At 39.3% G+C, this 12400-nt stretch overlaps 1 protein-coding gene across 1 annotated transcript; it reads left to right on the top strand.

Annotated features, from left to right (window-relative positions):
* Positions 1 to 7500: 7500 nt before the first annotated feature.
* Positions 7501 to 10204, top strand: LOC113570766 (granzyme K-like). Its single transcript, XM_026999382.3, has 5 exons — positions 7501 to 7660; positions 7752 to 7896; positions 8181 to 8334; positions 9577 to 9846; positions 9946 to 10204. Exons 1-5 carry the CDS (start codon positions 7597 to 7599, stop codon positions 10111 to 10113), a joined length of 801 nt encoding a protein of 266 aa, XP_026855183.2. The 5' UTR covers positions 7501 to 7596; the 3' UTR covers positions 10114 to 10204.
* The last annotated feature ends 2196 nt before the right edge of the window (positions 10205 to 12400 follow it).

The following is a 12400-nucleotide window of genomic DNA, read 5'->3' on the forward strand; positions in this document are numbered from 1 at the left end:
TACTACCTAGATCATCAAGTCTCCATAACAATAATAAAGTGCCATCTTCATGCCAAAAAGTATTTAGAAGTAATCCTCTGCTGTCATCAACGCACAAACATTACTTCTGTAAATGTATTAAATATCACTAGAGGTTTGACTGGAACTGAGTTCTATGGTCAAATGAGCCAAAATAGATTTTTGGCAACAAATATCACTTGGTGTAATTAAAGGATTGGTCTAGAAATCATCAAGGTCATGCAGAAAAAAACTTAATCCCAACCATGAAGTCGTGGATCTCTGATATTTTGGAACTGTTTTATTCAAGGATCTCACACAGATACATTTCACTATTGACTCTAACAAATACCAGGTGATTTCAATTAAAAACTTAATTACTTCTGCCAGGAAGCAAAGAAAAGTACACATAGAGAACACATGTAACTACAAAAGCAGAGGGATGTAAGAATTGTTCTTATTTAATAGCCTTATAGCCTGGGGAAGCTGTGGAAGGAGTGGTTGGTCCAAGTCTTAAAGAGCTCTCACTTCTGGTCTCTGGTGGGATGGGAGTCACTTGAAGAGAGAGTGACTCGGGTGTAAGGGGTGGGCTATTATTTTCCATGCCCTTTTTCTAGTTGAGTAAATGTTGTTGAGGGTAGAGAGCCAATAGACAATAATACTTGAGGAAGCACAGATTTCTTCAGCTGTTGCAGGAAACATATGCACTGCTTGGACTTATTCATAGCTGCCGTGCTATGGCTATCCCATTTCAGATCCTTCTGAATGTTGGTGCCCAGGACTTTGTTCTCTTTTGACTGAGGAGCTGTGAATTTTCAGGGGCACCAGAGAGTTGTGCTTCCTTCTGATGGTCAGCTCCATAATTTTAACTGCAGATGCCTTTTACTTCCACCTGCTAATTGGACTTAATTTGTTGTTAGAGATGAGACTGAACAAGAGCAGTGTCATTTGCAAACTTAAGATGTTGCTCAAAGTCACTGTTAGAAGTACAGTCATTGGTGTAACAACACCAATGAACAATGGAGACAGCACACAGCTGGAAAAGGCAGGACATTTTCTGGTTTTTAGTATGATCTTAAACAGAACATACTGGCATAAAAAACATACTGGCATACTGGCATAACACACTGAGCCAGGGACTTATAGAAGTGATCAACAAGGACAAGCATTTTAAGGATTCTGTATATGGATATTTTTTTTGATTAAATTTAAATCATTGAAAGATTAAATTTCTGTCAATAACTTTGTCATGATTAGTCCCTCCCATCTTCCGTGTTCCATGTTTTCCCTGTCTTGCCGTGCGTCCTGATCCAGATCCAGTTCCTGGCGCGAGAGACGCCGGCCATCATGATCCAGTTTCCGGCGCGAGAGACGCCGCCCGTTCTGATCCAGATCCAGTTCATGGCGCGAGAGACGCCACCCGTCCTGATCCAGTTTCCGGCATGAGAGACACTGCCCGTCCTGATCCAGTTCCGGTTCCCAGCATAGTGGATGCTGGCCGTCCTGTTACCAAGTCTGTTCCTGTGGCCAAGCATCTGGACCCCCCAGACCCACCGCTGCTGAACGCCTCAGCCGTGCCTCCGCACCCGCCAGTTCCAGTTCATGGAGTGGAAGAAGCCACTCCACGAGCCCCCATGCCTCATGCCAGGCCTGTCCCCATGCCTCGTGCTAGACTTGCCCCAGTGGTTGCTCCCTGAAGCTCTCCTGTGCCCCAAAAGGCTGCCATTGCCATTTCTCCTGTCTCTTCTGTGTCCACAGACCTGCCTCCTGTTTCACAGGCCTCATGTTCCCTGCCCATCCCGCCTTGGCCTATGTTTGCTGTTCCCCGTATACCTCCTGTGTCGCCATGGTTGCCTGTTCCTGTTTATGTCCTGTTCCTGTCCATACGTTCATGCTTGTTTTTGTTGCCATTGTGAGATCTGTTACCCTGCCTTGTGGCATCAATGTTCCGTTACCTGTTCCAGTACCCGTACCCATGCCTGTGGTGTCTCTTGTTCCCGTGCCTGTCTCTGTTGTGCTGGAAATACTTCCGTCTTCGCTTCTGTCCCTCAGTCTGCCCCATCTCCTATGCCTGTCTGTAGTCCTTCCCATGTCCATACTTTGTTTACTCCTTGTGTCCCTCAGGTCTCTGTGTCGGTTCCTGCTTCTGCTCCTGGTTCTTGTCCTGTTCTGTCTGCTCCTCTTGCCGTGGTTTCTGTGTCTCCTCCTGTTATGTCTTCTGTTTCAGTGCCTATTCCTTGTCGTGCCCCATGTTTGGCTCCTGTTCCTGCTCCTGCATCTCGTCTGGGTCCTGTCCCTGCTCCACGTCTAGCCCGTTCTGTTCCTGTTCATGTATTGTCCTAGTCCATTTTTTCCCCCTGGTTTTGGTGGTTCTTGTGTTTGCGTGCACCCAGGAGTTGCACACTTTGGGATGGGGTACTGTCACAATTAGTCCCTCCAAGCTTCCATGTTCCATGTTTTACCTGTCTTGTGTATTTTAGTTCCATACCATAGTTTGGTTTTCTCCACCCCTCATTTGATTGCTTACACCTGTCCCTCATTTCTACGTTGTTAAGTTCATGTATTTAAACCCTGTCGTGTTCCCTGTGTCTTGGCTGTTCATTGTTTATTTGATGGTTGCGTTAGGTTCATTGTATTTGGTTTAATGTCTGGATGTTTGAAAGCCCGTCTGTTTAAAAGCCTTCATTTGTTAGTCTGCATTCTTATTCTAGCCTTCATGTTTCCTAGCCTATGTTATAGCCTGATTCCCCTGGTTGCCTTCATATGTTTTTGTTTGTATGTAATGTATTCCTGTAATCTCCATATTGGCTCAATGACCCTGGACCGTTATACCGACTCTGATTTTGGATTTGCCCATAATAAATGTAGCTCTTTTCTGCACATGTGTCCGTCTCCTTATCGCTCAACGTGACAAACTCAACAAAAAAACAACAGTGATGTTTTTGTCACTTTTCCACAAATTTACCAAAGGTCCCATTAAGGAGGACACTGTATTAAATTTAATTTTGCAGAAGCTACTGTAATAGAAATTTGACATTTATTGAACTTGGGAGTGTGAAATTGTCACATCATGGGTAATTGGTCTAGTTCTGCTTCAGACCAGAGCTTGATAAGTCACAAGTCAGAGAGAGGGAAAAGTTCTGTCACAACTAATACGTTGGCACTAGTGTTGTACACTGTGTGCACAATTATTAGGCAAGAGAATATTTTAACTATATCATCATATTTATGCATATTTTCCAACTCCAAGCTGTATATGTGTATTGGATTTAAGCATATCAGGTGATATGCATATCTGTCATATTCTGGAACTGCAACCTACCTGGAGTGCCCAGAAGTACAAGGTGAACAAGGTGTACAGAGACATGGCCAAGGTAAGGAAGTCTGAAACCTGACCAAAATTGAACGAGATACATAAGATGAAACATCAATACTGGGCCGAGAAATATCTGAAGACAGGTTTTTCAAAGATTTCATGGACTGAGGAGATAAGAGTGACTCTTGATGGACCAGTTGGATGGGCCCATGGCTGAATCAGAGCTCCACTTTGACTCAGACACCAGCAAGGTGGAGGTGGGATACTGCTATGGGCTGGTATTATTAAAGATGAGCTAGTTGGACCTTTTCTGGTTGAAGATGGACTCACAATCAACTCCCAAACCTACTGCCAGTTTTTAGAAGACACTTTCTTCAAATAGTGTTACAGGAAATAGTATTTTGCATCTTTTAAGAAGATCATAATTTTTATGCAGGTCAACACTCCATCGCATGCATCGAAATGCTCCACTGCGTAGCTAGCCAGTAAAGGCCTTAAAGATGAAAGAATAATAATATGGCCCCCTTCCTCACTTGACCTACACCCTATTAAGAACTTGTGGGCCCTTCTTAAGTGGGAGATTTATGGAGGGCTCATGAATGGGAAGCTTATGACTCTTTTTGAAAAGAAGGGTGGCTATATTGGTCACTACATTTACATTTACGGCATTTAGCTGACACTTTTATCCAAAGTGACTTACAATTATGACTAAGTACAACTTATCTCTTTCTCTTTTTTTAAATGTCAGAAATGTTTATTTGTATATTTTGAGTTTTGTTTATTATTCTCACTTTAACAAATGAAAATAAACAAGTGAGTTGGAAAAAATTTACATTTTCATTTAGCTCTAATAATTCTGCACACTAACAGTTGCCCAATAATTATGCACACATAGATATTCTCATAAGAAACCCAAAACCTCACTTTTACATTCTTAAATATTCAGGCTTGAGGTTTATTAACATTTTGGATTGACCGAGAGCACTGTAGTTGTTCAATAATCAAATGAATCCTCAAAAATACAACTTTCCTAAAAATTGTGCACACAATGTATTTAGTCAATAGATGCTGTCTCTTTCTATTTTACTCAGGTCTCCTGGAGTAGGCCTGGATGAGAAATAAGAGCAGCTAGTGTAGAAACAGCATCAGCACAGAACCAGCTGGAGAATGACTTCCAGCAAACATATGATGGAGTCAATATTGACAGCCCCATTACAGCAAAATGTTTGTAAAACTAAGTGGATGGCATAACATACTGTTGCATTGATACAGGAGACATAGAAAGCATTTTTACATTTGGCATCCCATATGACTGGGAGAATGTTTTCTTGTGGAGTCTCTCTAACCTTTCATGGCTCCCTACCTATAGTTCCCACCTCTTTTCCTAGTGCTCTGGACTTGGGTTGTTGTTGTTGTTGGTGGTGGTGGTGGTGGTGGGTTTTGTTTCTTTACCTTGTCTGCCTGATTTCTTATGGCAGGTATAGATATGCCCAGATACCCCTTTTGTGTCTGTTGTCTGACCCTGAATTGTGAAAATGACTGTATGTTCACTGATGTATTAAAGCAGTAACTGTTCATTGTGCCTCAGAATCCTGGTATACAAAATATAACTTCAAACTGTGTAAAGGCATCATTCAGAATGTAACTTACAAAAGTTCATGCTGCCTTTTATAAAACTGATATAGCAAGCTTGTCGTAGATCCCCTAGCAGACTACAATACCCAGTACCCGTTCATCACCCGATCAACGACTCAACCAATCAGAGACGTCCAATCAGATTAGCGTCACCGGAATATTGAAATTACTTGTGTGGCCTGACTCTTAGTGTATATAAGACTGTTTCAAACTCTCGTTCGTTATGAAGTGTTATCGATAGTTTTCTGAAGTATATCGAGCGTTCTTTTGGATAGTCTTTCTGTGTACCGTACCCTGTCTTCACGTTCCTCGTTATTGTATTTTCGCCTGCCCCTTTTTGGATTGTTTGCCTGGTTCGTTTTGTGATTGCTCTTCTGGTTGCTGACTCGGACTGTTGTATTTTCTACGATTTGGATTGTCCCTTTATATGCTCTTTTTGATCTTCACCGTGGATTATCCCACAACCCCTGAACAAAAAATAAATCGACCTCCTGTTTCATATACACAAGCATCTGATTTTACCCGTGACGTCACAAAGCTATCTGGACAATAATCTGTGTTAAACCTATTATTTAAAGTTCAGAGTATTATAAATGTTAAATTAATCTGGGCACCTAATGTTGAAAACAGCTAATCATTTTACAATTAGTGGTGAGTTTCCCTATTTTATATCTATACCCCAGCAGAAGGATGCTAAGTGCTTTGAACAGTACAGCTGTTGAGGGTGACTTGCTAACAGGTGGGGAATGTGAAGCTTGGCTCTTGCAGCTCTTTCCACTTCACTGCACCCCAACAATAGATTTGCAGACGCTTTATGAGACTTGTAGTGTTCCTCTCATCCACAATCAGGTCCTAAAATAGCATCGACAGCAGATTTGTACTATCTGGAATACTTTGTGAAAGTAAAACAGTTGGAGATTCCGAATATTATGAAAATATTATGAATTATTCATTTTTATTGTCAAAATAAAGATGCAATAATTTTAGTCCAGTATTACTTTTAGTCTTTTTTTTCTTTTCTTGTAAGACTTTGGAAATGCCGATTAAGATCCACCTTTGAACATGAAATTCAGAATATTAGATATTGATTAGTTAGGCTGAAACAATGTTTCAGCTCTTTTAATTTCCCAATGAACATACATGTATTATCCTTTATTTCTAAAATTCCATACAAATTTGTTTTGTAAAACTAAATTAAGATGAAAAAAGATCAGTACCAAGCATTTTTAAAATAAAAGGTATTTAAATTCTTCCTTGTCTTTGGTAAATTTTCTTTCTCCTGGTTCATGAAAGCATAACACAAACCAAGAAAAAGAACTCATACCTTTCTACATTTCACAAAGGAGTGGGCTTAGGAAATGCCAGTACATTCTGGTGAGTGACCCTGTTTCAGAACAATTAAACTCTTGATGAAAACCCACAGAGGACTGATAAGCAATAGTTTTGCAAGGTACTTCAAAGGTAAATTCTACCTATCCAACTTGGTGAGAAGGAAACCAGAGAACTATCTTCATGCACTGCCATTGTGTACCCAAATTTTTACTCCTGTTCAGCATGACTTGCCACCATTCTGTGTCAAATGGGTTAAATTGTGTAGCTGGAGTATAAAAAGTAAATATTTCTTAAAAGTTTCTTCTTTAATTTTATGACTAACAAAGGGTCTTGGTAAACACGCCTCACCTCCTACTGAGATTCACACCTTTGCATGGTTCAGAAAATGGTGCAGTTGCATGCTTCCTCCTTTACAGCTGCCACATCATTCTAAATGTGTGAAAAATATGTTACTGGGTTTTAAAGTGTGTCTTGTAGCCTGGTGAAATTTGTTTTCTAAGACAGACGTATTTAAGATTTGACACTATATGCTGAATGCTCTAATCCTATTTTTAATGACTGCAGTGGTAATAGGAGAGTCTCTGATGAGACAGAGAGAGTATGAAACATGGCCCATCTTTCCACTAGCTAATTATCACACGGAGCTTTATAACCAACAGCTCTTGCCTTCTGATTCAGATTTTTGTACTCACTTTTCCTCTAAAATATGTCCTTGGTTACAATTCCATGGGAGCTGAACTGCTGATATTTAAAGTTTCACAATGATTATATTTATAGACATTAGATTTTTAAATTGTGATCATTAAGAATCAATACAATTTCAATTAATTAGTCTTTATTGGCATATTCATTTACAGCATTGCAAACTAAATATTAAAAAAACATGAATGAACTTTTACCATATAAAGAAAAATTGGAACTACTATATGTTAAAACTGATTAACATGAAAAGAACTGTAATTGTCATGAAATAAGACAATTTCAAATAAGAAGAAATAATCTATACTTACAAATTTATAAATATAAATAAATAATTAAAGCGTTTACATGCGTGCGTGTCCGTGGGTGTGTGTATGTGTGGAGGATGGGGGGGGGGGGTGCACCTCACAAACCTGTGAAAAAGCATATGAAAACATGCATCACCCCTACCAAAAACACATGACCACAAATGCAACCACAATATTCTGTTCTGAGAATATAAGCAATGTGAAGTTTTTTCTAGCTTCTTTGAAACCTATTTAAGCACTGAGTGTTAATTACCCACAGTTACATTCATTGACATTTCTACATTGATTAGTGGTTGACCAACCAAGATAATGAATATTCAACAACTTTTATTTTATAATTTCATTCTGCTTTTCACCACTTTACAAGACACAGGTAAATGGGGTTTGCTATCTACTTTGTGCCTAGAAACACTTGCACTAACCAGTGCATTATCAGTACCAATAACCTGTGATTCTTATTACAGCTTGCATGGAGGTCTCCATCATAGGCGGGAAGAAGGTCAAAAAACCTAAGCCATGGCTGGTATCCATTCAGTTACAAAACCAGCATGTCTGTGGAGGAATATTGATTCAGGACCAGTGGGTTTTGACTGCTGCACACTGTAAAACGTAGGCACTTGTGTTCAATTTAAACTGCACAGATAAGGAAAACCTTCAAATAATAAGTATGACACACATTGTCGTCTGGTTATTGTACTATTTGAAGTTCATTTAACTCACAATATTAAGCCAGTATGGTGGTTACTTTTTCTAAGTTTCCTTTTTTTTTTTTTTTTTTTACAGTGTATTTGCACAAGAAAACTGTCTTATTGTTTATGTAAAATATGGCATCTTTTACTGCACTGTACTGATATTGCCAAAAATGCTTCCAAATTATTTTTCATTGTTTTCAGATTACTACGACCTCCACAATCAGTAAGCATCCTTTTAGGAGCTCTCTCTTTAACAAAAAAAAGCAAAAACATTCAGCATATTGGAGTCCAAAGTTATCATATCCCTGAAACATTCAGCAGGAACTCAAAAAAGGATGACATCATGCTAGTTAAGGTAAAGCTCTTTTACATAGCCTATTGCAATTCTAAAGTCATGAGAATATTTTTAAAGCTCTAAATTAATAATGTATTAGGCCGCTATAGACCGTCAGACGTCGTTAGGTCGTTTAATGGCGTCGTTAGCGCTGTTTTTAACGATTGTGCATAGGCGTAACTTTGCTTTGAAAGGTTCTGGTGACAAGAGTGAGAACCGGGTGTTGCTATCAAATCAGCTGCCCTTCAAATTCGTGTTCTCTTAAGAGATCAAATTCACTGAAGAGAAACGAGCGCTGTAAGTGAAAGGAAGAGGTTCATGAAAGGATTTATCGCGCGTTTGTCAATCTTATGACGTTGAGCAATACAAGAAGTGGGTTAAATAAGATATATTTGTATCAAAATGGCTTCCTATTTTTTTTATTAAAAATAATTTGTTTCGTTTCACGAAATGTCAGTTTATAAGCATTTTACAGTTTATAAGCAGTTTATAAACATTTTCTGATTTGACATTGCGTTTCGTTTTATTAACTAAAACCAACTAGTTTTTACTAAAATTATTGTTGAATAAATGAATCAAAGACAACTTTACAGGAAACCATTAAAATATTTTCAGGGTACACTTTCAAAAAGTGGTGGGGACAAAATCATCCATTTCAGAAAGTGACACGTGTCCAAGCGTAAAATATGCGATTGTGCACCTTCAATCGGTGTCGGCCGTGACGGAGATTTTTGACTGGCTGTTCAGTCTATACGTACACCGTATTAGTATTTTTATCGGATTATGGATTGATCTACCCAGGCAGCATGATAGGGTAATATTTTTTTTGTTTATTTCACGGAAAGTAATTTTGTTGTGTTTAGTATCTAGAGAGCAGGTTGAACATGTGTCATTACCATGACGTTATGCTGTGCATGTATATGGCTAGGAATGGTGCTCAAGAAGAGTTTGGAGTCACGCAGAATTCAGTATATTCGTTATAAGAAGCTTGCATCTTCAGGAAGCAAGTTTCCTTTCGAGTTATTTTCTTTTGCACAGGCGCAGAGCAAATGTGGGTGTCGTTCATCAAGTGTAGTCTGGTGTGTTCGAATTTAGCACACACAGGTGACGAGGTATGGCAGTGAGCTGAACATCAGTCATTCGCAGTTTAGTTCTTCAGTGTCAGTTTGGGGTGTCCCCAGCATTAGGTTCATATACCATGCGCTATGATTAAAGTGTTGTTGTTATTGTTGTTGTTGTTTGGTTGTTTGCTTTAATACATAGCTCCACAAAAAGCCCAAATTAATAAAAAAAAGAGTGGAAGTGAAGACAATCCCCATATTAGGAAAAGATGTCCCAGCTGGAACAAAATGTATTGTGAGTGGATGGGGAACTACCAATAAAGAAGTCTTGAAAGCCAGTAAAACACTGCAAGAGGCTGAGGTGACAGTGGTGAAAAGGAACCTGTGCAAAGATTTCTACCGTGAAATCCTTGTGATCACCGATGATATGCTGTGTGCAGGGGGAATAAAGGCACAAAGAGATGCATGTTGGGTATGCCAGATTTTCGAGTTTAATCTATGCTTGGCCCTTTACAATTGCTTCTATTTAGCAAAAGTAAGGGAATTGAAACAAGCTTTGTTTTCTTTTCAGGGTGATTCTGGTGGACCTTTGGAATGTAATAATGACATTGTGGGTGTGGTGTCAGGGGGAAATGGATGTGGTGACCCCAAAAAACCAGGTGTCTACACACTTCTCTCCAAGAGACATGTTTCCTGGATAAACAGCATACTAAAAAAATATAAGGGCACAGTAGTTTAGTGATATATGCTTTATGATTACATACTCAAGGGTTTGCATTTTTTTGGTGACATCCATTGTCTATATATATAAAGATACATTTGTATTCTGATTTTCTGTTGCAGTCTTTTACTGATTTTTGTGACTCGTGTCTTGTCTTTTAAATTATTTTAGACATAGTTTACTCAGTGTTTTGTGTTTCCTACATATTTGATTATAAAGAATATGTAACGTTGTCGCTGGCCCGAGTGCCGATGGGTGTGGAGCAGGACGCACAGACTCCCTCGATAGCGAAAGACATTTATTGACATAGAACACATACTGCGACTATGGCACTCACACACATTACCGACAAACATGACTTATACATTTAACTAAACACAGGCTACAGCTACATTTAACATTGGCTACACAAACGTTTAACATACATCAGCAAACAAACAATGACCTACACGATGCACACACTAGCAGAGGTTTAAATAGACAGACAAAACACAAGACGTTAAACCCCGTGAACGTGCGTGCTATCATGGAGGGCATGGCTACAAATAAGGGTGACCCCCCCCCCCACCCCCACCTGCACGGGGAAGCGTCCCGTGACAGAATATTACTCTATGTTGTGCTTTTTACATGTTTATAAAGAATAGTCTTTACCCAAATATGTTACTGATCATTATGAGTGATATCTAAAAACAGCTAGAACAGACTATGTATGAGAATGATCAACAATGCTCTGATGTCCTTCAGAAAAAACATTACGATGCCCTGACACAATTAATAGAATTCAGATGCTTGCATATAAGATCAAGCAGTTCAGGTTTATTAGGAGAGGGGAAATCCAAGAAACAGAAACATGTCACAAGACAGAGAGGGCAAAAACTGTGCAAACCTGGCTGGCCAGAGAATAAATGGGAAAACAGTCCAAAAAATACAATACTGGTAATCAGTTCAAAAGAACAAACCAGAGTGGAATGAAACAAAGGCAAAATCCAGAGAACACAACAGGTCACATAACAGGAAGGCTAAAATAAACCATGGCAATACTTAACCATGAAAATTAACAAATTACTGCATTCCAGCCAATGCATTTCTGCCCTGCCACAAAATGGCCTGCTAACATCATTTCAGCAATCTTTGCGTTAGCTCAGGACAAAGTGTTAATGAGGACAAGGCAGCTGATTTAATTCAAACATCTATGAAATCATCAATAACTTCAAGGAGAGAGGTTAACTTGCAGTGAAGAAGGCTTCAGGGCATCCAAGCAAGTCAAGAAAGTCAAGCAAGCAACAGGACCGTCTCCTAAAGAGGATGCAGCTATGGGATCAGGTTACCACAAGTGCAGAGCTTGCTCAGGAATGACAGAAGGCAGGTGTGAGTGCATCTGCACACACAGTGAGGTAAAGGCTTTTGGAGGATGGCTTGGTGTTAAGTAGGGCAGTAAAGAAGCCACTTCTTTTCAAGAAAAACATAAATGACAAACTACCATTCTGCAGGAAGTATAGGGATTGGACTGCAGAGGATTGGGGTAAAGTTATTTTCTCTGATGAAGCCCCCTTCAGACTGGGACATCTGGACAAATGATTGTCCAGAGAAGAAAAGGTGAGCGCTACCGTGAGTCCTGTGCCATGCCAACAGTGACGCATCCTGAGACCATGTGTGGGGTTGCTTCTCATCCAATGGAGTGGGTTTGCTCAAATTTTTGCCTAAGAACACTGCCATGAATAAGGAATCGTATCAAAATATCCTCCAAGAGCAACTTCTCCCAATGATCCAGGAGCAATTTGGTGATGAACAATGCTTTTTCCAGCATGACGGAGCACCATGTCAAAAGGCAAAAGTGACCAAAACATTGACATTTTGGATCTATGGCCAGGAAACTCCCCAGATCACAATCCCATTGAGAACCTGTGGTCAATCATCAAAAAGAGGGTGGACAAACAAAAACACAGAAACAGGGATCAACTCCAAGCACTGATTAGGTAAGAATGGGTTGCCATCAGTCAAGAATTTGCCCAAAAGCTGATATCCAGCATGCCAAGTCTTAAAAAAGAGGGGTCAATACTGTAAATATTAAGTCTTTGCTTAAACTGGATGTATTTATCAATAAAAGGTTTTTAAAAACCTTTATGAAATGCTTAGACTTGTACTTCAATATACCTTATAAACATGTGACAAAAATATGTATAAAAAAAAAACTGAGGCAGTAAACTTTGTGAAAACTAAAATTTGTGTCAGTCTTAAAACCTTTTGCCATGACTGTAGTGACTGAGATACCTATATAATCTTTTTTATAATTATACAATACCTA

Source organism: Electrophorus electricus, chromosome 8 (genome assembly GCF_041902795.1).
Source record: "Electrophorus electricus isolate QZ-2024a chromosome 8, ASM4190279v1, whole genome shotgun sequence".
Taxonomy (NCBI): Eukaryota; Metazoa; Chordata; class Actinopteri; order Gymnotiformes; family Gymnotidae; genus Electrophorus; species Electrophorus electricus.